Source organism: Salmo trutta, chromosome 17 (assembly GCF_901001165.1).
Source record: "Salmo trutta chromosome 17, fSalTru1.1, whole genome shotgun sequence".
Classification (NCBI taxonomy): domain Eukaryota; kingdom Metazoa; phylum Chordata; class Actinopteri; order Salmoniformes; family Salmonidae; genus Salmo; species Salmo trutta.
Genome location: NC_042973.1, coordinates 38,225,967 through 38,251,141, shown reverse-complemented (window position 1 = coordinate 38,251,141; position 25,175 = coordinate 38,225,967). Strand labels below are relative to the sequence as shown.

The 25,175-nt window shown below is 43.0% G+C and overlaps 2 protein-coding genes and 1 long non-coding RNA gene across 7 annotated transcripts in view; all 3 read right to left on the bottom strand.

Annotated features, from left to right (window-relative positions):
- Window positions 1–18,354, bottom strand: part of LOC115152144 (casein kinase I) — a 68,739-nt gene extending 50,385 nt beyond the window's left edge. For 3 of the 5 annotated variants that reach the window (XM_029696697.1, XM_029696701.1, XM_029696699.1), the window contains exon 1: window positions 18,144–18,351. The gene's annotated coding sequence lies outside the window, so the exon portion shown is untranslated. Of the gene's footprint in view, window positions 1–18,143 lie in introns of all 5 variants that reach the window. The other 2 variants (XM_029696700.1, XM_029696698.1) reach the window with 2 other exon arrangements.
- A 999-nt stretch (window positions 18,355–19,353) lies between these two features.
- Window positions 19,354–21,311, bottom strand: pclaf (PCNA clamp associated factor). The gene is made up of 4 exons (XM_029696695.1): window positions 21,087–21,311; window positions 20,383–20,466; window positions 19,998–20,172; window positions 19,354–19,528 (listed from the first exon to the last, which is right to left on the bottom strand). The coding sequence occupies exons 1-4, from the start codon at window positions 21,130–21,132 to the stop codon at window positions 19,486–19,488; spliced, it is 348 nt and encodes a 115-aa protein (XP_029552555.1). The 5' UTR covers window positions 21,133–21,311; the 3' UTR covers window positions 19,354–19,485.
- Window positions 21,312–23,116: 1,805 nt separating this feature from the next.
- On the bottom strand, window positions 23,117–24,965 carry LOC115152142 (uncharacterized). The gene is made up of 2 exons (XR_003867429.1): window positions 24,288–24,965; window positions 23,117–23,859 (listed from the first exon to the last, which is right to left on the bottom strand). It is a non-coding gene; the product is annotated as an uncharacterized LOC115152142 (long non-coding RNA).
- Window positions 24,966–25,175: the final 210 nt, after the last annotated feature.

Below are 25,175 nucleotides of genomic sequence, written 5' to 3'. Positions count from 1 at the left end.
CCTGCGCCTGGATCAAAGAGTTTCTATCCACAGAGGAAAAGTGATAGATGGAAAAAAAGCACAGTCGCTGTGAGATGGCCATCAGAAGACAAAAGATAGCTTTCTGTGCTTCCTGCACCCTAGATGCAAGACCTTCAAAACTTTGTTTCACTGAGGCCACAACAGTTGGTTACAAAGCTTGGAAGGCCTCATCTAAAAGTAAAACGATACTCGTGCTTGGTTCGCATCCGACAGTGACTGCCCGGCAAGGCCTTTTTCCTCCATTGTCTATGAAAAGCATTGATGGAAAGGAGTTAGACAGCCACGTCAATCAAACTAGTGCAAATAACCCTTGATGTGCAATATCCAATCAGACCTGGGGTCACAGAGCTTGAACATAATAAACACAAAAGGTACTCAGCATAGAGGGGCTTCTTGAATAATTTAAACCAGTAAAAGGTTGAGTTGGGATTCACCAGTCAAGCGGGGGGAGGGGAGGTGGATACAAACCGTTAAACACATGAGTTGAACAAGTGGCCATTATATCAGCTCCCCTTCCAGTTTACTACACTTGAGACCATTCACACTTCAACAAATAGCTTACTGGTAATTTGGAGGAAAGCTTTGGTAAAAAAGCAGTTCCCGCAACACAGTCTAATACTGGAGGAGATTATAGAGTTTGACTAACCTATTTCTTTAAGGGTTGTTTTCAGAGCGGTCATGTTCCATGTGCACTAATTCAAGACATTCTAGAATTTCATTACTGTTTTTCAGGTTCTTACTATTTCAATTTTTTCAGCTCTTTGGAGTAACAGAGCTGTGAATTGGAGATGGAGGGGATTTTACACCTCAATCCAGTTAGAGCCCAGTGAAAAGAGGTAGGTGTTTTCTTAAGGTAGGACAAACAAAAGTACAGGGGAAGGTGTTTTAAATGGCATTGTGAGAATAAAGGCTGTTTTTTTCAATATAGAGCGTGTGTGTCTCGCCTGCGGTAGCAAAGTCACTGATTCACACCATCCTCTCTCTACCGCCTATTATGCAAATTCCAGCTCTGTGCACGTCGCACACTTCATGGCTAAGCCTACAAGTGTGTGTGGAAAGTCAGGGATTAAATCGCTCAGTGTGACACAGTGTGTGTGTTTTTCAAATGCATTCTCTCTCTGCCTGAATAAATGTGTATTATCTTTCATCTAGCTGTGCTAAATCAAATGAAACGTCACAGTCATGGAGTGAAGTCGTTATGCAAACATGTTACAATGGACAACTCAAACTAAGAAAAATGAATAAATAAAAGATACAATACAATTCATTCATAACTTTAACAGAATGAGTTTCTGTTACATTTGGGCCTTCCCGGGCCTCCTTGTAGATGGTAGAGAGCAAGTCTTGGTGTAATTTTAAACCTTACTTGGTGCTCTGGAATAGATGTTAGGCATATTGGTTTATAAAGAGCAGTTTCAACAAAATTCCTGCTATGATAGTGCTTCCCCTATATTCATTTATTAGCAGCCACAACTGCTAATATCATATATATGTATATTGAAGAAAAAAAATCTGGATGTAAAACGTTCAGTGTAAACTTAAATTGATAAAGTATGTAGAAAAGATAATGGACAGTTATGGAATAAAATAAAATAGCATGGGGGCCTCACTGAGTTTGTTAAAATGTTTAAGTCAATCAGACCGCATTAGAAAACCACAAGACATGGCAAAAATTGTAGAATTGCAGGAAAGTAGCTTTAAAATGTATTTTTTATCTCAGCACCATGACGAAATGTTTGCTAACTAGCTTTAAATATATAGAAATGCAGGTAACTAGCTTTGAAACTGGATGAAAAAGAAAAAAGAAAAGAAAAAAAGAAATTGAAGGAAATTAACTTAAAAAAAAAGTAACATTTTGTCTCTGCGGCCAAGAGGACGGTTCTCCAGTGTTCTGTAAAAGAACAATTTTTAGTTTTTTGTACTTTTACCACTTTTACCTCCCAAATTTCATGATATCCAAATTGGTAGTTACAGTCTTGGCATGTCGCTGCAACTCCCCTACGGACAAGGGAGAGGCCAAAGTTGAGAGCCATGTGTCCTCCGAAACACGACCCTGCCAAGCCGCACTGTTCGCTTAACCCGGTGGCCAGCCGCACCAAATGTGTCAGAGGAAACACCGTCCAGCTGGCGACCAAAGTCAGCTTACAGGCGCCCAGCCCATAACACGGACGACGCAGGGCCAATTGTGCGCCGCCTCATGGGTCTCCCGGTCACGGCTAGCTGTGACACAGCCTGGGATCAAACCCAGGTCTGTAGTGACGCCTTATTAAGCACTGCAAAGCAGTGCCTTAAACCGCTGTGTCACTCGGGAGGCTTCAGAACCATTATTTTAAAAGCATGGGAACCGGTTAATGTTATTTTACGTCGCATGCATTTTAATCAGTCCAACAAAAAAGCAAAATCAAAGTGCCTATACAAAGCACTCACTGTCACTCAAAAACGTCTCCTTACTCTGTCTGCCTGCCAGCTAGTTAAGGATACTATAGTGATTACATTTCACAGTGGATTTATTAACAACAAAAAAGGTAGGACTTGTTTTGAATTCTGGTGCGCACCCAAGTTTGTTAGTTAGATCTGGTCCAGGGTGTTGAGCTAGCCCCGGCATTGGGCCAACTCTCAGACGTTCAAAGTTCCTCCATATTAGGCGCTCCTCCGTAGCTAGGTACAATGAGTTATGAAAGTATTGGGACAGTGACACATGTTGTTTTGGCTCTGTACTCCAGCACTTTGGATTTGAAATTATACAATGACTAGGAGGTTAGTGCAGACTGTCAGCTTTTATTTGAGGGTATTTTCATCTATATCAGGTTAACAGTTTAGAAATGTCACGACTTTTTGTACATAGTCCCATCACCCACATTTTAGGGGTCCAAAAGTGTTGGGACGAATTCACTTATACAGTGCATTCGGAAAGCATTCAGACCCCTTCACTTTTTCCAGAAATCTTGGTTTCATCAGATCAGAGGATCTTGTTTCTCATGGTCTAAGAGTCCTTTAGGTGCCTTTTGGCAAACTCCAAGTGGGCTGTCATGTGCCTTTTACTGAGGAGTGGCTTTCGCCTTGCCGCTCTACCATAAAGGCCTGATTTGTTGAGTGCTGCGGAGATGAGAGAACCTTCCAGAAGGACAACCATCTCTACAAAGGAACTCTGTCAGAGTGACCATCGGATTCTTGGTCACCTCCCTGACAAAAGGAAGTGCGGAAAAAGTGGAAGTGGTCTGAACACTTTCCGAATGCACCGTATCAACGAAAAAGAAGTGAATGTATGTTTTACTCTGAGCGGATTTCCACATCCCTAACATGGCCATGAGAGGTTTGTATTTATTAAGGATCCCCATTAGCTGCAGCCAAGGCAGCTAATGAGGATCCTTAAAATATGACATGATGTGCCCTCATGCCACTGCTCTACCACATATCTACAATTAGGGCCAAAATATAATACCCTGATAGCGATACATATCACAATATAGCACATTTTCTGTAAATTCAATGAATAAATAGTTTATATAAAATGACCACATGTAAAGGCCTATCTTATTACATTTTGAATTAAAGTCAACAAATAAAAAGGTACTTACTCATATTTTATTATTTCTCCTTTTATTTAGAACCTTTGTGCAAATTTTTAATTAAGCAAGTAACAAGATATAAATGTATAAAATCTAAAAAGGTAAATATTAAAACAAACTATAGTTGCAAACAAAATAAATATTAGGCCTAAAAATTTGGGGGCTTACATGTTATTTTGGCATTACTACGTGACATATTGGTTGTGCTACCAGGGCAGTTAAAACCCTGGATCATTGTTATTCTAACTTCCGCGACGCATTTAAGGCCCTCCCCCGCCCTCCCTTTGGAAAAGCTGACCACGACTCCATTTTGTTGCTCCCAGCCTATAGACAGAAGCTAAAACAGGAAGCTCCCGCCATCAGGTCTGTTCAACACTGGTCCGACCAATCGGATTCCACGCTTCAAGATTGCTTCGATCACGTGGACTGGGATATGTTCCGCATTGCTGCGAACAACATTGACGAATACGCTGACTCGGTGTGCGAGTTCATTAATAAGTGCATCGGTGATGTCGTACCAACAGCGTCTATTAAAACATTCCCCAACCAGAAACCGTGGATTGAAGGCAGCATTCACGCAAAACTGAACGTGCGAACCACTGCTTTTAATCAGGGCAAAGTGACCGGAAACATGACCGAATATAAACAGTGTAGCTATTCACTCCGCAAGGCAAATCAAACAAGCTAAGCGTCAGTACAGAGAAAGTGATAGTCGCAATTCACCGTTCAGACACGAGAGGTATGCGGCAGGGTCTACAGGCAATCACGGACTACAAAAGAAAAATCAGTCCCGTCGCGGATCACGATGCCTTGCTCCCAGACAGACTAAACAAGTTTTTTGCTCGCTTTGAGGACAATACAGTGCCACTAACACGGTCCGCTACCAAAACCTGCGGGCTCTCCTTCACTGCAGCCAACGTGAGTAAAACATTTAAACGTGTTAACCCTTGCAAGGCTGCAGGCCCAGACGGCATCCCCGGCCGCGTCCTCAGAGCATGCGCAGACCAGCTGGCTGGTGTGTTTACAGACATATTCAATCAATCCTTATCCCAGTCTGCTGTCCCCACATGCTTCAAGAGGGCCACCATTGTTCCTGTTCCCAAGAAAGCTCAGGTAACTGAGCTAAATGACTTCCGCCCTGTAGCACTCACTTCCGTCATCATGAAGTGCTTTGAGAGACAAGTTAAGGACCATATCACCTCCACGCTACCTGACACCCTAGACCCACTCCAATTTGCTTACCGACCCAATAGGTCCACAGACGACGCAATCGCCATCACACTGCACACTGCCCTAACCCATCTGGACAAGAGGAATACCTATGTAAGAATGCTGTTCTTCAATTACAGCTCAGCATTTAACACCATAGTACCCTCCAAACTCGTCATTAAGCTCGAGACCCTGGGTCTCTACCCCGCCCTGTGCAACTGGGTCCTGGACTTCCTGACGGGCCACCCCCAGGTGGTGAGGGAAGGTAACAACATCTCCACCCCGCTGATCCTCAACACTGGGTCCCCACAAGGGTGCGTTCTCAGCCCTCTTCTATACTCCCTGTTCACCCATGACTGTGTGGCCATGCACGCCTCCAACTCAATCATCAAGTTTGCAGACGACACTACAGTGGTAGGCTTGATTACCAACAACAACAACGAGACGGCCTACAGGGAGGAGGTGAGGGCCCTCGGAGTGTGGTGTCAGGAAAATAACCTCGCACTCAATGTGAGCAAAACAAAAGAGATGATCGTGGACTTCAGGAAACAGCAGAGGGAGCAGCCCCCTATCTACATTGATGGGACAGTAGTGGAGAGTTTTAAGTTCCTCGGCGTACACATCACTGACAAACTGAAATGGTCCACCCACACAGACAGCGTGGTGAAGAAGGCGCAGCAGTGCCTCTTCAACCTCAGGAGGCTGAAGAAATTCGGCTTGTCACCAAAAACACTGAAACTTTTACAGATGCACAATCGAGAGCATCCTGTCGGGCTGTATCACCGCCTGGTACGGCAGCTGCTCCGCCCATAACCGGAAGGCTCTCCAGAGGGTAGTGAGGTCTGCACAACGCATCACCAGGTGCAAACTACCTGCCCTCCAGGACACCTACACCACCCGATGTCACAGGAAGGCCAAAAAGATCATCAAGGACAGCAACCACCCGAGCCACTGCTTGTTCACCCCGCTAACATCCAGAAGGCGAGGTCAGTACAGGTGCATCAAAGTTGGAACCGAGATACTGAAAAACAGCTTCCATCTCAAGGCCATCAGACTGTTAAACACCCATCACTAACATTGAGTGGCTGCTGCCAACATACTGACTCAACTCAAGCCACTTTAATAATGGGAAAATTGACATAATCAATTTATCACTTACCACTTTATATTAGATAATGTTTACATAACCTACATTATTCATCTCATATGTATATACTGTACGCCATACCATCTACTGCATCTTGCCATCTTGATGTACAGTGGGGGGAAAAAGTATTTGATCCCCTGCTGATTTTGTACGTTTGCCCACTTACAAAGAAATGATCAGTCTATAATTTTAATAGTAGGTTTATTTGAACAGTGAGAGACAGAATAACAAAAAAATTCAGAAAAACCCATGTCAAAAATGTTATAAAATGATTTGCATTTTAATAAGGGAAATAAGTATTTGACCCCTCCGCAAAACATGGCTTAGTACTTGGTGGCAAAACCCTTGTTGGCAATCACAGAGGTGAGACGTTTCTTGTAGTTGGCCACCAGGTTTGCACACATCTCAGGAGGGATTTTGGCCCACTCCTCTTTGCAGATCTTCTCCAAGTCATTAAGGTTTCGAGGCTGACGTTTGGCAACTCGAACATTCAACTCCCTCCACAGATTTTCTATGGGATTAAAGTCTGGAGACTGGCTAGGCCACTCCAGGACCTTAATGTGCTTTTTCTTGAGTCACTCCTTTGTTGCCTTGGCCGTGTGTTTTGGGTCATAGTCATACTGGAATACCCATCCACGACCTATTTTCAATGCCCTGGCTGAGGGAAGGAGGTTCTCACCCAAGATTTGACGGTACATGGCCCCGTCCATCGTCCCTTTGATGCGGTGAAGTTGTCCTGTCCCCTTAGCAGAAAAACACCCCCAAAGCATAATATTTCCACCTCCATGTTTGACGGTGGAGATGGTGTTCTTGGGGTCATAGGCAGCATTCCTCCTCCTCCAAACACGGCGAGTTGAGTTGATGTCAAAAAGCTCCATTTTGGTCTCATCTGACCACAACACTTTCACCAGTTGTCCTCTGAGTCATTCAGATGTTCATTGACAAACTTCAGACGGGCATGTATATGTATTCTTGAGCAGGGGGACCTTGCGGGCGCTGCAGGATTTCAGTCCTTCACGGCGTAGTGTTACCAATTATTTTCTTGGTGATTATAGTCCCAGCTGCCTTGAGATCATTGACAAGATCCTCCCGTGTAGTTCTGGGCTGATTCCTCACCGTTCTCATGATCATTGCAACTCCACGAGGTGAGATCTTGCATGGAGCCCCAGGCCGAGGGATATTGACAGTTCTTTTGTGTTTCTTCCATTTGCGAATAGTCGCACCAAATGTTGTCACCTCACCAAGCTGCTTGGCGATGTTCTTGTAGCCCATTCCAGCCTTGTGTAGGTCTACAATCCTGTCCCTGACATCCTTGGAGAGCTCTTTGGTCTTGGCCATGGTGGAGAGTTTGGAATCTGATTGATTGATTGCTTCTGTGGACAGGTATCTTTTTTAACAGGTAACAAACTGAGATTAGGAGCACTCCCTTTAAGAGTGTGCTCCTAATCTCAGCTCGTTACCTGTATAAAAGACACCTGGGAGCCAGAAATCATTCTGATTGAGAGGGGGTCAAATACTTATTTCCCTCATTAAAATGCTAATCAATTTATAACATTTTTGACATGGGTTTTTCTGGATATTTTTGTTGTTATTCTGTCTCTCACTGTTCAAATAAACCTACCATTAAAATTATAGACTGATCCTTTGTCAGTGGGCAAACATACAAAATCAGCAGGGGATCAAATACTTTTTTCCCACCCTGTAATTAGATGTATCACTAGCCACTTTAAACAATGCCACTTTATATAAATGTTTTCATAACCTACAATACTCATCTCATATGTATATACTGTACTCCATACCATCTACTACATCTTGCCTATGCCGTTCGGCCATCACTCATTTATATATTTTTATGTACATATTCGTATTCATTCCTTTACACTTGTGTGTACAAGGTAGTTGTTGTGGAATTGGTAGATTACTTGTTAGATATTACTGCATGGTCGGAACTAGAAGCACAAGCATTTCGCTACACTTGCATGAACACCTGCTAACCATGTGTATGTGACAAATAAATTTGATATATCAATTTGCATTTGGTACCTTGGGTCGAGCGTTAGCACCAACTCACAAAACCCCCGTTTCTCGACCGTGTAAATTGGGGCCATGTCTTTGCAGATGTAAGTTGTAACGGCAGCTGTTATCTCCTTCCATCTTTGTGATTCTTTGCCATATGGTGTGACGCGGGCAAAAGCCTCTTGCAACGTCTGAGTTGGGGGTGTTTGTTTTCAGCACTCAACTGTACTTTTTTGGGTCTCATCAGTAGACTCTCTCTGTACTGTTTCACATGATTCTTGCGTAGGTGGTAAAAGAGGTTAGGGGTGTTTGAGCTTGTTGTCGGGACAGGCCTGCGGCATATTTTACATGTGTAGATTTTCTGGTCCGTGTCAGAATTTTCATACCCAAACCTCGTCCATGCAACCGAAGTACCCCTCTTCTAGATACGAGCGCCATGTCTCCATGCCACGCTCACTCTGTTTGTTTCTGTTGCAAATTTCCTTCCACATGAACGCAAAGCGTCGTCCAATTAACTAAAAATATTGCCGTAAAGTGTGTGATTTTCGACAACTAAATAAACGAAAGAGCATAATATGAAATGATAAAACCTTTATCATCACATGATATATCGTCATATCGCCCAGCCCTATCTACAATACAAAATCCATGTGTACGTGTGTGTTAGCATGTGTATGAGTGTGTTTGTGCCTGCGTGTGTGTGTGTGTGTGTGTGTCTCTCACAGTTCCCGCTGTTCCATAAGGTGATTCTACAGCTTGCGTCAGTTACCCGAGTTCCATGTAGCCATAGGTCTATGTAGTACTGTGTGCCTCCCATAGCCTGTTCTGGACTTGGGGATTGTGAAGAGACCTCTGGTGGCAAGTCTGCATGGGTGTCCGAGCTGTGTGCTAGTAGTTTAAAAACAGAAAGCTAGGTGCATTCAGCATGTCAATACTTCTTACAAAAACAAGTAATGATGAAGTCATTCTCTCCTCTACTTTGAGCCATGACAGATTAATATACATTTCAATGTTAGCTCTCCACGTACATTTAACGGCCAGCCGTGCTGCCCTGTTCTGAGTCCATTGTAATTTCGCTAAATCCTTTGTGGCACTTGACCACACAACTGGACAGTAGTCTAAGTGTAACAAAACTAGAGCCTGTAGGACCTACCTTGTTGATCATGTTGTTAAGGCAGAGCAGTGCTTTATTATAGTCAGACATCTCCCCATCTTAGCTACTGTTGCATCAACATGTTTTGACCATGACAGTTTACAACCCAGGGTTACTCAAAGCAGTTTAGTCACCTCAACTTGCTCAATTTCCACATTATTCAATACAATATTTAGTTCAGCTTTAGTGAGTGTTTTGTTCCAAATACAATGCCTTTAGTTTTTGAAATATTTAAAGACCAACTTATTTCTTACCACCCATTCTGAAACTGACAACAGCTCTTTGTTAAGTGTTGCGGTAATTTCACTTGCTTTAGTAGCTGATGTGTAGTGTTGAGTCGTCTGCATTCATAGACAAACTGGCTTTACTAGTTAATAACGATTATAAAAAGTACGAGGCCTAGACAGCTGCCCTGGGGAATTCCTGATTCCACCTGGATTATGTCAGAGAGGCTTCCATTAAAGAACACCCTCTGTATTCTGTTAGAGAAGTAACTCTTTATCCACAACACAGCAGGTGTAAAGCCATAACACGTGTTCTTCCAGCAGCAGACAATGATCGATAATGTCGAAAGCTGCACTGAAGTCAAACAAAACAGCTCCCAAACTTGTTATCATTAATTTCTCTAAACCAATCATCAGTCATTTGTTTAAGTGCTGTGCATGTTGAATGTCCTTCCCTATAAGCGTGCTGAAAGTCTTAATTTGTTTACAATAAAATAGCATTGTATTCCGTGGCAACCCGTCATTCAAGGCAGGTGGGGCAGAGTGTTGGAGTGACAGTGGACTCAACCGATCACATTTAGACTTGTAATGGGCGGGTCCGTTTTTACAACAAAAAAACGTATGGAAACTTGTGCCTTCTCAAAGGCCAACAGGTCACTGCGCAAAAGCGATTAGTAGTTTTTTCCACGGTCTAGCTAGCCATCTTTTGTTGTAGGCTAGTTTGCAGCAGCTGCAGCAGGTGTTATCATAGAGGATGTTGTTGCTCATTTGTTAGCTTCTACACTACCGTTCAAAAGTTTGGGGTCACTTAGAAATGTCCTTGTTTTGAAAGAAAATCACATTTTTGTCCATTAGAATAACATCAAATTTATCAGAAATACAGTGTAGACATCGTTAATGTTGTAAATGACTATTGTAGCTGGAAACGGCAGATTTTTTATGGAATATCTACATAGGGGTACAGAGGCCCATCATCAGCAACAATCACTCCTGGGTTCCAATGGCACGTTGTGTTAGCTAATCCAAGTTTATCATTTTAAAAGGCTAATTGATCATTAGAAAACACTTTCGCAATAATCTTAGCACAGCTGAAAACTGTTGTCTGATTAAAGAAGCAATAAAACTGGCCTTCTTTACACTAGTTGATTATCTGGATCAGCAGCATTTGTGGATTCGATTACAGGCTCAAAATGGCCAGAAACAAAGAACTTTCTTCTGAAACTCGTCAGTCTATTCTTGTTCTGAGAAATGAAGGCTATTACATGCGAGAAATTGCGAAGAAACTGAAGATCTCGTACAACACTGTGTACTACTCCCTTCACAGAACAGTGCAAACTGGCTCTAACCAGAATAGAAAGCTGGTGGCCCTGGTGTACAACTGAACAAGAGGACAAGTACATTAGAGTGTCTAGTTTGAGAAACAGACACCTCAAGTCCTCAACTGCCAATAAAAAGAAAAGCTTAAGATTGTGTTATTGTGCCAATCTTTTCTTTTTATTGGCCAGTCTGAGATATGGCCTTTTCTTTGCAACTCTGCCTAGAGAGCCAGCATCCCGGAGTCACCTCTTCACTGTTGACGTTGAGACTGGTGTTTTGCGGGTACTATTTAATGAAGCTGCCAGTTGAGGACTTGTGAGACGCATCTACAGTATTCTCCTCCATCCTGTCAACAAAAAGATAGGCCCGTGGCTGAACCTAGGTGATGATCCCTGCACTAGAGGGGTAAATGGGTAACACCCAATTGCTGTGATTCCTATGTTGTTGACACATTTATGAAGTTGCTTATTTAAGTTAACAATGTGGTAGTACTCGAGACCAGTCTTGAGACCACGTTTTAAGTGTCGTGTCGAATACATTTGTACTCGGTCTTGACTCGGTCTCGGACAGTGAAGACTTGTAATTTCTTCCCGAGACCAGCAGAGTAATACATTACTTTTTTTAAACGTATCAGCTTCCATTAAATAAGCGCATAAAACCGATTCGCCAGGCCAAATGTGTGTGTACACACACACACACACACACACACACACACACACACACACGTTCCTTTCTTAAAACATTAATATCCATTATAGACATGTTTACTCAGTGGCGAACCTATTGGACCTGCCGTTTCCAGCTACAATAGTCATTTACAACAGTCCTTTACAACATTAACAATGTCTACACTGTATTTCTGAGGATGGAGCTGATTTCCTAGTGTTTTTACATTCTTATGTCCCAAAATAATTGCTCAAAGAACATGGGGGCCTAAATTAAAAATTGCAATTGTAGGCTTAGATTGAAGACATGGCAAATAGGAGTGGCAATATCGTTCGCTATTATCCTCAGTAATTTTCCATCCAAGTTGTCAGACCACGGTGGCTTGTCATGGTTGACAATTGTTTCACCTCTTCCACACTCACTTTACGGAAGCCAAAATTACAATGCTTGTCTTTTATAAATTTGATCAGTTATACTTAGATGTGTAGTCTCAGCATAAGTTGCTGGCATGTCATTCCTAAATTTGCTAATTTTGCCAATTAAAAACAGAGGGGCGCTGTTTCGCTCGCATGGATGCCTTCTTTGGTGAGAAATTTGCATGAGGCGGAATGTAACAAAAACGATGAAAGAGACGAAAACAATGTTCTTTTTTTTTATTGCTAAATTTGAGGACGCCTGGCTTCCCTTGGAATCAATGAATACATACCACTGAAAAACATGTTTTATTATCAACTGAAACAAGATGTTTCTCCTGTCTTGAATGAAACATTTCGCTCTCCATCTTGTGTTATGAAACCCTATCCTAACAAGATTGCATGAAGTTCGCATTAGACGCAATGAAATACATCACGATATAAAACAGGGCATAAGTTGATTGTCACTAGTTACCACAGTCAAAGTCATAAACCCTTTTTTCATCAAATTCTGTTTTTAAAATGTGATTAACCCTAAACACTGCTAACATTATGCATAAACTTAAAGTAAGAACACAAAAGCCATTGACTTTTTGGCTGTGGTAACTAGTGGAAACCACAAATTCCATCGGTAAATCGGGAAACCGGCCGTGGTTGGTTGGCTACCATAGGTAAAACTAGCTACACTAGCTACTTTAGAAAGGGCAGGATTAGCTAGCAGTTGGAAAGACAAATCTAGCTGGCTGAAAAACTCAACTCAGTAGGGTGTCCACCCAGTGGGTGAAAAAAAAAAAATACTTCTCCAAAGCGCGTTATGTAACGAAAAGAAATCCATTTTACCAATACAAATATGATTACTCATGTTCTGAATCATTCAGTGGGGTCTTTAACCTAATATCCAAAGTGTAGCACTTATTTACATAATACATCTTTTGGGTTGATTGTTTAGCAACAAAAACGACACGTGCAACCATGGGTAAAACAGCTGACGTTGGCGTAGGTTGTTGACAACATGTATATATTGTCCCCAATGTTGATTGAAAATGTAAATAAATGTGCACAATTACCATTCATCTCAACTACATCGTTACAGTTGTTGGTTAGCCAGCTAGCAAATTTTTGACATATTAGCCTTGACATGAAATCAGTCAAAACAACAAGACATGGTATCAATACCATGATGAAACAAGCTGATTGAGCCATATATAAATTCCCCACATGGCAGTTTCTTGTCATCCTTGCTAGCAAGCTGCCATCAAAAAAATTCATAGACTGACTTCTGCCCCATGGCAGCGCAGGTATCGTTTTCGTGACATTGTCAGCCAGGCTTTCAAAATAAAAAGCTTGTTATACGCTCAGTATTCCATTGATATTCACAGAGATATGCTTGTTTGTGAGGAATCTTTAAAAAAAACATGAATTTCTAATTAATACAAAAAGGTATACTTAAGCAATAAGGCCAGAGGAGGTGTGGTCTAATGCCAATATACCATAGCTAACGGCTGTTCTTAGCACAACAACGCAGAGTGCCTGGACACAGCCCTTAGCCGTGGTATATATTGGCCATATATCACAAACCCCCAAGGTGCCTTATTGCTATTAGAAACTGGTTACCAACGTAATTAGAGCAGTAAAAAAAAAAGTTGTCATACCCATGGTATACGGTCTGATATACCACGGCTGTCAGCCAATCAGCATTGAGGGCTCGGCCCACCCAGTTTATTATAACACACACACATAAACTCAGCAAAAAAAGAAACGTCCTCACTGTTAACAGAATTTATTTTCAAACTTAACATGTGTAAATATTTGTATGAACATAACAAGATTCAACAACTGAGACATAAACTGAACAAGTTCCACAGACATGCGACTAATAGAAATGGAATAATGTGTCCCTGAACAAAGGGAGGGTCAAAATCACACACACACACACACACACACACACACACACACACGACTCAAATGATATCCATCTTACCTGGGTCAATATTGTTTTACGTCCTGCAGATTTGATAAGATTACGAGTTCAACTGGAAAGTGAGCATGTCGGGTAACCAGTAGCCTTAATTCTGGCACAGAATTGAGCATAGTTGACACGATGAGAGAAATTAGGTTTGGACGACTACTCGACAATGTGCAATCATTGGACAATACACGATATGATCACGAATATACTACCAACGGGACACCAAAAACTGTAATATCTTATGTTTCATGGAAGTGTGGCTGAATGACGACATGGATATTCAGCTAGCGGGATATACGCTGCACCGGCAAGATAGAACAGCACACTCCAGTAAGACGAAGGGGGGCGGTCTGTGCATATTTGTAAACAACAGCTGGTGCACGAAATCTAAGGAAGTCTCTAGATTTTGCTCGCCTGAAGTAGAGTATATTGTGATAAATTGCAGGCCACACTACTTGCCTAGAGAGTTCAGCTATTCTTTTCGTGGCTGTTTATTTACCACCACAGACAGATGCTGGCACTAAGACTGCACTCAGTCAGCTGTATAAGGAAATAAGAAAACAGGAAACCACTCACCCAGAGGCGGCGCTCACAGTGGCCGGAGACTTTAATGCAGGGAAACTTAAATCAGTTCTACCAAATTTCCATAAACATGTTAAATGTGCAACCAGAGGGAAAATAATTCTAGATCACAAACAGAGACGCGTAGAAAGCTCTCCCTCGCCCTCCATTTGATAAATCCGACCACTACTCTATCCTCCTGATTCCTGCTAACAAGCAAAAATTAAAGCAGGAAGCACCAGTGACTCGGTCTATAGAAAAAGTGGTCAGATGAAGCAAATGCTTAACTACAGGACTGTTTGCTATCACAGACTGGAACATGTTCCGGGATTCTTCCGATGGCATTGAGGAGTACACCACACCAGTCACTGGCTTCATCAATAAGTGCATTGAGGACGTCGTCCCCACAGTGACTGTATGTACATACCCCAACCAGAAGCCATGGATCACAGACAACATCCACACTGAGCTAAAGGGTAGAGCTGCCACTTTCAAGGAGTGGGACTCTAACCCGGAAGCTTACAAGAAATCCCTAGACCCACTCCAATTTGCATACCGCCCAAACAGATCCACAGATGAAGCAATCTCTATTGCACTCCACACTGCCCTTTCCCACCTGGACAAAAGGAACACTTATGTAAGAATGCTATTCATTGACTACAGCTCAGCGTTCAACACCATAGTACCCTCAAAGCTCATCACTAAGCTAAGGATCCTGGGACTAAACACCTCCCTCTGCAACTGGATCCTGGACTTCCTGACGGGCCGCCCCAGGTGGTGAGGGTAGGTAGCAACACATCTGCCACGCTGATCCTCAACACTGGAGCCCCCCAGGGGTGCGTGCTCAGTCCCCTCCTGTACTTCCTGTTCACCCACGACTGCATGGCCAGGCACGCCTCCAACACCATCATTAAGTTTGCAGACAACACAACAGTGGTAGGCCTGATCACCGACAACGACGAGACAGCCTATAGGGAGGAGGTCAGAGACCTGGCCGGGTGGTGCCAGAATAACAACCTATCCCTCAACGTAACCAAGACTAAGGAGATTATTGTGGAATACAGGAAAAGGAGGACCGAGCACGCCCCCATTCTCATCGACAGGGCTGTAGTGGAGCAGGTTGAGAGCTTCAAGTTCCTTGGTGTCCACATTAACAACAAACTAGAATGGTCCAAACACAAAAGACAGTCGTGAAGAGGGCACGACAAAGCCTATTCCCCCTCAGGAAACTAAAAAGATTTGGCATGGGTCCTGAGATCCTCAAAAGGTTCTACAGCTGCAACATCGAGAGCATCCTGACTGGTTGCATCACTGCCTGGTACGGCAATTGCTCGGCCTCTGACCACAAGGCACTAAAGAGGGTAGTGCGAACGGCCCAGTACATCACTGGGGCTAAGCTGCCTGCCATCCAAGACCTCTACACCAGGTTGTGTCAGAGGAAGGCCCTAAAAATTGTCAAAGACCCCAGCCACCCCAGTCATAGACTGTTCTCTCTACTACCGCATGGCAAGCAGTACCAAGTCTAGGACAAAAAGGCTTCTCAACAGTTTTTCCCCAAGCCATAAGACTCCTGAAAAGGTAATCAAATGGCTACCCGGACTATTTGCATTGTGTGCCCCCCAACCCCTCTTTTTTACACTGCTGCTATTCTCTGTTTATCATATATGCATAGTCACTTTAACTATACATTCATGTACATACTACCTCAATTGGGCCGATCAACCAGTGTTCCCGCACATTGGCTAACCGGGCTATCTGCATTGTGTCCCACCCACCAACCCCTCTTTTGCACTACTGCTACTCTCTGTTCATCATATATGCATAGTCACTTTAACCATATCTACATGTACATACTACCTCAATCAGCCTGACTAACCGGTGTCTTTATATAGCCTCGCAACTTCTATAGCCTCGCTACTGTATTTAGCCTGTCTTTTTACTGTTGTTTTATTTCTTTTCCTACCTATTGTTCACCTAATACATTTTTTTCACTATTGGTTAGAGCCTGTAAGTAAGCATTTCACTGTAAGGTCTACACCTGTTGTATTCGGCGCACGTGACAAATAACCAATGATCAAATCTAAGTTTTTCTTAGAGCAGGTATTCCCAAACTGGGGTACGCGTACCCGCAATGCCTCTGGGGGTACGCAAAATAAAAATGTGATTCACATTTAAAAAAATAAAATAGATTTAAAAAATCTTCACATTTTCAAACAGTACATTTATATTTTCCAACGGGGCCAAACATTTGGGTGAGGCTATGATTAAGAAGTTAGACCTCTTCTCTGTCTGCATTAACAAGGACAAAACACAGGTCTTTCTATCATTGTATGATTTTTGGTGTGCAATTAACTCACGCTTACGGACAATGTCAAATGTGATATAGCGAAGCACCTGAGTGAGCTGGGTGCGCAATTACGCAGGTACTTTCCTGAAATGGATGACATAAACAACTGGATTCGTTATCCCTTTCATGCCCTGCCCCCAGTCCACTACCAATATCTGAACAAGAGAGCCTCAATGAAATTGCAACAAGCGGTTTTGTGAAAATGTAATTTAAATCAGAAGCCACTGACAGATTTATGGATTGGGCTGCGCTCATAGTATCCTGCCTTGGAAAATCACACTGTTAATACACTGATGCCCTTTGCAGCCATGAACCTATGTGAGAGTGGCTTCTTGGCCCTCACTAGCATGAAAACTAAATACAGGCACAGACTGTGTGCGGAAAATGATTTAAGACAGACTCTCTCCAATACAACCCAACATTGCAGAGTTACGTGCATCCTTTCAAGTACACCCTTCTCATTAACCTGTGGGGAGTTATTCACAATTTTCGATTAACAAATAAAGTTTGATATGAAAGATGGCTAAATAAAGAGCAAAATAATTGATTGTTATTATTATTTGTGCCCTGGTCCTATAAGTGATTTTTGTCACTTCCCACGAGCCGGGTTGTGACAAAAACACTCATTCTTATGTTTAATAAATGTATTATATAGTGTGTGTGGCAGGCTTACAATGATGGCAAAAAACAACATTTGAGAGTGTGCTGACCTTGGCGCTAGAGGGGGTACGCAGCTGGAGGTTGAATGAAGGGATACGGGACTATAAAAAGTTTGGGAACCACTGTTTTAGAGGATTACCTACACAATTAACAATTGATTGTTGACCCATTGGTCAACAGATGCATTTTTGATTGACACCTCAATTAAACTAGTAGAGTAGGGGCCTGACGTCACACGCTTAATGTTTCGTGAAATCTGTAGTGAATGTATTGTAATGTTTTTATAATTGTATAACTGCCTTAATTTTGCTGTATCCCAGGAAGAGTAGCCATAATAAATACAAAACAAACTCAGACACTTGGCTGGCTTGGTTCTGACATGGGTTAGTGTAATGTGCCAGATTACTGGACATAGATAACCACTTGTGAAAAACGAGCGTCCCAGTGTCCTTAATTAGATAACCTAGCAATTTTAACCATTATCCTCCTAGCTATATCACCAGTTAACGTTAGCTAACTACAGTAGTTAACTAATGACGGAAACTCGCATTTGACAGACAAACACTAACAGTCAACCACTCACAATCCCATTACATACCATGTATAGTACTGTCTACACCACACACAAACAAAAAACAGTGAATGCATTTCCTTGTGGTCCAATGCGCTCTAGCCTTGGTAGGTGGTTCGTTAGCTAACTACAGTAGCTGGCTAAAGGTAATTGTCCAGGCAACGTCTTCAATTCAGGCCAGCAAGTTGCTAGCTAGCTAGCTGCTACTAGCTAAACCTAGCCTAGGCGGCGTTCAGAAAACGCAGATAAGCTAGTGTTAGTTGTTAGCCAATGTTAGCTTGTGGAAATGTTACTTACTTTCAATGTGGTCTTGGATGCATTTAGTCATTTATTTTCCGTGTAGCGATTACACCAGAAACGAGGGAGCGACGTCAATTGGTGTTTTCAGTTAGCATCCCAGAGCCCTCTTCTGTTCGCCTCCACTGATATAAAAATCAAAGATGGTGCATAAACGAAGATAGCTCACTCCGGCTGTTTACCATTGAAAAAAGCGGTGAGTTCCGGTCTAACAGGGTGTCTCCCATAGACACCAATGCAATAGCAGTTGGGTCTTGTATACTTACGTTCATTAAAAAGGGGGGGAAAATGGAGTGTCTCGCTTCCTCTTCAGTCTCTGTAAAAATGGTCCCGAAGTGTTGATCCAACATCCTGCGAGAAAATCAGTTCCAAGTGTATCCTGATAGCACATTGTCATCATGGATATTACAGGTCAATGTGCTTTATGGGTGGCTGGTAGCCTTGCGGTTAGAGCATGGGCCAGCATTTGAATACACGAGCTGACAAGGTGTAAAAAAGTTTTTTTTAAATAAAAAACTGTCAATGTGCCCTTGAGCAAGGCACTTACCACTAATTTGCTCCAGGGGCACTGTACTACCAGTGACCTTGGCATATGACATTTGTCTGTCACACTTGGCACTTCTCAATGATTAATTGGTTCCACCAACCTTTCCTGCTGATACTGGTTGAAATGCTCATGGTATTGACCAAACATGTAGCACTGGAGGTTCTCCTTACTTTACAAAAGGTCAAGCATTTAAACATAAATTGTAGGGACAAGTTAATCTAAGGAAAATTTTAGCACTAACAACATCAAGCATTGCTCAGAGGCAGTCATCCTCATTACATTTAACAAAAGAAAGTGACTGAATCTTTTAAGGTGGGTGACAATGTGTCCCATTTCATTGATGTACAAGTATGCATTAATCCTGTCCCCAACATTTTGATATCATTCTTAATGATCTAGCGCCATCTACTGGTATGTAGAGGTTACCCATATGACCAGAAAAATATTGGCTAATAAATTAGTACGGGCATGATTTCCATAGCTGTTGGACATGCATGGAATCCACTGATACATTTGCTAATTCTACCATCAAGGAATTTCAATAACAAAAAAAAACTTTGTTAGCACAGAAAACCTAAGAAGTGCAATTTAGATTGAGAAAATAGACCAGGTATTGTAAACAGGAAGAGCTTAACAAAACAAACAGTTATGGAATCAGGCATACAAAAAAAAAAAAAGGTTTATTAAACTTCTGTACAAAAACCATGGATTCATCAATTATATACACATAAAATCTGCCAGCCCATTCAAGTACTAGAAGCAATGGCTTTTTAATTGGGACATGACTGGCAAAGCTCATTCATCCGCATCCTCATCTTCAGCAGGCAGTGGTCTGGATCTGAAAGGTGAGTGGTTGACATTAGATGGGACAGCAATGTTTGGCCCATAATCACATTTGAACAGGCTCTGCAGCAGTTAAAGTTATGATGTGCCAGGTTTCACATTTTCAGGGTACATCACCCAACATACATACACACTTACAAAGAATCATAAACAGCCAGATGAGCCTTCAAACTTAAATTACATTTTTACAGAAACAAAAATAGCACGAATGCACACATTTCCCATTGATTCTGTTGCAAAAACATTGCCAAGTTATCTATGGAGAACAGACCAATGCAATATATTAAAGTATCAGAATGAGTTCTTAATATTAGTAACTTGGCAAGGTTTTTGGAACAGATTCTAATGAAAATGTTTGAGAATATACTCCACTTCCTCCAGATCTGCAAGCGCTAAAAAGGTAGGCATTTTAGGGCTGCTTTTGGACTGGCTCTAAAACTAAGCATAATAGAATTCAAATGTACTTCTTGGATGCCTTGGACACTCCACTTCCTCCAGCCTCTTCATCATCTGACTGGGGGAGCTGGTTCTCTTTCTCAGGCTCCCTGCAGGGCCCACCAAAGAAATCCCCAATGCCTTTTTGCCAAGTTGGGGTGGGCCGAGGACACACAGGATTCCCGCCAGCAAATTTACTCTTCGCTGCAAAACAATGCCAGCATTACAATTCACAATTTAGAGAATATCTGCCATGACTACTCACCACTTGGACACATTGAGAAAGAAATGCATCTGGAGGCAATAGTTGTTAGCCATCTACCAAAAATTGTTATGTAGGTATCTAGCTTACATGGAAATATGGGCTATTAACTAGACAATTTAACTTTAAGCCTGAATGAAATCATGACTCACCAGGCGTGCCTGCTTGAGAGCCGCTTGATGCATTTGCAGAGCTCGAGGCACCCAATGACTTCCTGGGTGCAGATGCCGCCACAGCTGAAAATGGATAAGTGTGTTAGTTAGCAAGCCATTTTATTAAGCAAAAGCCGTGTATTGAAATGCAGAGTTACAGTGTATAGTAGCAAAGTAATCTTCACCGACACGTGTGTGACTGGATTGTTTAGTTTGGGCGGTGAAATTGGCGCCAGATTGAGGATAATGAATAACAAGTAGTTAGTTAGCTAACGAAAATACTCCAATAAGACATTTTATTTCCATTTTTTTTAAATCCAGTCTTTCGTTGTAAACAACACGTTTAATAACGTTAAGGTAACAATCAAATCCGGCACAAAAACCATGATGCGAGTACGAACGCGCCTGGGTTAGCATGAGCGCCATCTGTGTTCACAATTCTATTGAAATGGCGGGAGACAAATCTTACTTATCATCTAGTTAGCTAGCTAATCAGCTAGTTAAAATCCAATATTAGCAGTTACAGTTGTTCCAAAATAATGGAATGCAGGGGTTGCAATTATCTTAGCAAAACTCACTGGCTACAGTAGCTAGCGATTCCAGTTTCGTACAATGAATAACCACTTAACTAACGTTAGCTAGCTAGCATGTTATGAATCAAAATAAGTGTAACATAACTTGAAGTTTCGATTGTAGAACATTACCTTTCCTGTAAGTTCCGGGGACACTGTCTGCCTTCGTCCTCACCATGTTAAAACTTTTTTTTTTACCCCACAACCTGAAACAACTGGACGTACACTTTCAATGTAAACTTCTACTTTCCCGCCTGGGTTTAAATGACGAATCTCCTGGCTCACCTGACGTCATTGGTTACGTGACAATTCCCCTCCCTTCACGAAAGCCTCGCCCGTTTCTTCTGTGCTTGCCTCTGGGCAGCTCAAAGCCCGCACCCTCTAATGCAAGCACAATCGTGTTATGTACTTCGATAGGTTATTACATTGAAAACGGCTTATGGTCTGAATAGAGACAAAGCCTCAGATATACGTGCAAGTTAGGCCAAAATCGACCTCCCCCGTGGCGCTGTGCCATTAGAGAGTCTAGGTTCGAGTCCAGGCTCTGTCGCATCCGGCTGCGACCGGGAGACCCATGGGGCGGCGCACAATTGGCCCAGCGTCGTCCAGGTTAGGGGAGGGTTTGGCCGGCAGGGATGTCCTTGTCGCAAGGTGTAGGGTGTTTCGTCTGACATTGGTGCGGCTGGCTTCCGGGTTAAGTGGGCATTGTGTCAAGAAGCAGTGCGACTTGGTTGGATTGTGTTTCGGAGCATGCACGGCACTCGACCTTCGCCTCTCCCGAGTCCGTACGGGAGTTGCAGCAATGATACAAGATTAACTACCAATTGGATACCACGAAATTGGGGAGATATTTTTTTTTTTTTTATAAAATTCAAAAAGTTAGGCCAAAATCTACCTCAATAGAATAGTTTCCAACCCGATCAAATGTATTTATATAGCCCTTCTTACATCAGCTGATATCTCAAAGTGCTGTACAGAAACCCAGCCTAAAATCCCAAACAGCAAGCAATGTAGGTGTAGAAGCACGGTGGCTAGGAAAAACTCCCTAGAAAGGCCAAAACCTAGAGAGGAACCAGGCTATGAGGGGTGGCCAGTCCTCTTCTGGCTGTGCTGGGTGGAGATTATAACAGAACATGGCCAAGATGTTCAAATGTTCATAAATGACCAGCATGGTCAAATAATAATAATCACAGTAGTTGTCGAGGGTGCAATAAGTCAGCACCTCAAGAGTAAATGTCAGTTGGCTTTTCATAGCCGATCATTGAGAGTATCTCTTCCGCTCCTGCTGTCTCTAGAGAGTTGAAAACAGCAGGTCTGGGACCGGTAGCACATTGTGCCAGCTCTACGCTCCAGACCTCCAGTGCACCTCCACGGCCCAGTACGTCCTGTGCCGGTTCTACGCACCGTGTCTCCAGTGCGCCTCCACAGCCCAGTGCGTCCTGTGCCAGCCCCCCGCACTTGCCGTGCGAAGGTTGTGACCTGTTGTGACCAACGGACACTATGAAAGCTAAAACCAAGTTAATTCTTCCCGGAGGATCAATACAGCTGCATTAGACGACAACATATTCACACAAGCACTGATATTTAACCCTTCCTCCTATGCTGAGTCTCCTCCTACACATCTGAACAGCGAATGCATCTCTGCTGCTAGACAAAACCTTAGTGATATCTGTTCTTCCTCACTTCATCTGACCTGACCTCTACCCCAAGGTGCTCACTCCTCCCCAACTCACGGCTGTCATGGTGATTGGTACCAGACTGTCTCTCTTCTCCTCGGATCCCTGATGGCTAACAATAACATATCCTGACATAATGTAAACATTATACATTACCCTCTTTCCCTCAGTGACATGAATAAGTATATTTCATATTCTCAGAACCCAATAGCACACAGACAGAAGGGATGTGATCGGGACAACATAGAACAACAGGAAAAGACCATATTGCTTTGGGTTTGGGTCATTTTCAATGGAATAGCAGGAATTGAATGACAAGAGCAGTGGACAGACCTTCCCCACGATATCTGTCAGGGTAGTCTACTTAAACCTTTCCAGAAGGCCTTTCAGTTTGAGACCAGTAAAAGTGCTGGCCATTTTCCAAAACCTAGAAGAATGGATGATAAGAGATCAACTCACATGGTGTACGACTCTGTACACATAATAAGCCATTTATGTATTTATTGTCCATATTTCATGATGAAATCTGTTCTCTCTTTGGGGGGTTTGGCATTCTATAAAGTACTTTTTGACAAATGTATAAAAGTGCTAGTACACAAAAATATTTTGATTGATTGATTGCTACTGACTTAATGTGTCCTGATCCGGAGGTGGTGAGTTGCCCGGCGTTGTCAGGTGAGAAGGTGACCCTTAGACGTCCTGTGAGAACGAAGGCCTTGCAACGCAGCATCACCTGTTCATGCCTCCACTCCCACAGTGTTAGCATGTAGTCCGGAGCACTGCCCACACTGGCCAGCAGGGTGCCCTCACGGTTAAAGTCCACAGACCAAATGTCTTGATCCTTGATCATATGCTTTATAATTGTAAATCTTTTAAAAATATTTAATAGTTTGTGTGTGTGTTGTAGTTCCCATACCTCTGAGAATGCGGTAGGGTTGTAGTGAGGGATAATCATAGATGACGATGTTGGGCTGGTCTCCCTTCTCTGCCACAGCAAAGTATCTCTTACTGGGCCTGCAGAGAAACACAGTGACAGATGGGTTTAAAATGAGGGTGTATCAAGGTTATCCAGGGCCAGTGTGTTCGTGTGTCACTACCATGGTGGTGTGGTACCTCCCCCATTGCAGGACCTGAGGTAGCATTGCTCCTTGGTCCGGATGTCCAGGAAGATAAGTAGGTTTTCCACCAACGATGGTCAGCGTTCGCTCATCTAACAACTGCAGGTTTGCCTTGGAAAGCATCACAACCCACAAAACATATTAGCTTGAAGTAGTGGTCGGATACGTAGACTACTACACGAACCTCTGGCAAATGGGATCCACAATGTTAAAGGATACACAGCTTTACTACTCCCACAAGGCTCAGTGGTTCTGGTGTGTCAGGTCTAGCTACTGTCTGATAACCGTGGCATGATTTACATTGTCTCTCAGCTGCCTTTTCCATGCCAGGCCACCAAACCTTGGTTCTGAGATGCTACTTTGTGCCCACTATTCCTAAGTGTCCTTCATGAGCTAGTGCAAGTGCCTGCACATGTAATGCCTATGGCAGCACGATGCCTGTTCTGCGAAGAACTAGGTATCCAACTACACATATCACTCGCTATTGAGGCAGAAGCTTTACAGTTCTAAGAATGTCCACTTGCAATAGCATTACTTACCTCTCTCAGCTCTGGGTCTTTGGCTGAGGCTTCCTCTACCTCTCTGGTAGTCAGTGCTTTGGGTGTAGCACTCACTGCTGCAATCCTCACATACTCATCTGATCCATGTGAGTGTTTTTCCTGCTGTGCTCTCACTCCCAAGCAGGCAGCTTCTCACTTCTGAGGTTCTCTCTGGGTCTCTGGAGTGCATCACTGCACTCCCTCTGCTGTCAGTCCGATGCCTTTGGACTCATTTACTGTTGGGATATTATAGCCCGGTTTGCTTGTCTCATGTCTAAGCACATTCTTATCTCATCATTTGCCTTTGGTACAATGAACACTGGGTTTACCCATGGGGTGAGGTCATTAACAGGTTCTACAATGTCCATGTCCAAAGGTTTCTCTACATTTTGGCCTACCTTCTTCCTGAGGTCTGTTTTGTTTTCAGTTTTCCAACTCCTTGGAACAGTTGTAGGTACTGCTGTTTTAGTGAGGGCTTGGTGTCTGTCACTGTTGCGACATCAGCACCTATTCTCAGAACCTCCAGTTTCATGACTGTATCTTTGCCCAGGACTGGTTCTCCATTTAATTTGATTACAATGAACTCTGCTTGCTCAGTTATATTGCTGGTTGTGATATGGAGCTCCCCAGTGGTGCGTGCTCAGTCCCCTCCTGTACTCCCTGTTCACCCACAACTGCATGGCCAGGCACGACTCCAACACCATCAATAAGTTTGCAGACAAACAACAGTTGTAGGCCTGATCATCGACAATGACGAGACAGCCTATAGGGAGGAGGTCAGAGACCTGGCCGGGTGGTGCCAGAATAACAGCCTATCCCTCAACGTAACCAAGACTAAGGAGATGATTGTGGACTACAGGAAAAGGAGGGCCGAGCACGCCCCCATTC

Bases quoted from the DNA above. Each gene is read 5' to 3' on its own strand.
- pclaf (XM_029696695.1), bottom strand. From the start codon at position 21,132: ATGGTGAGGACGAAGGCAGACAGTGTCCCCGGAACTTACAGGAAAG. The intron at 20,173-20,382 runs GTGAGTCATGAT...ATTGTTTTGCAG, and splicing joins CTCTCAAGCAGGCACGCCTG to CGAAGAGTAAATTTGCTGGC. The intron at 19,529-19,997 runs GTACATTTGAAT...CTCACCTTTCAG, and splicing joins GTGTCCAAGGCATCCAAGAA to ATCCAGACCACTGCCTGCTG.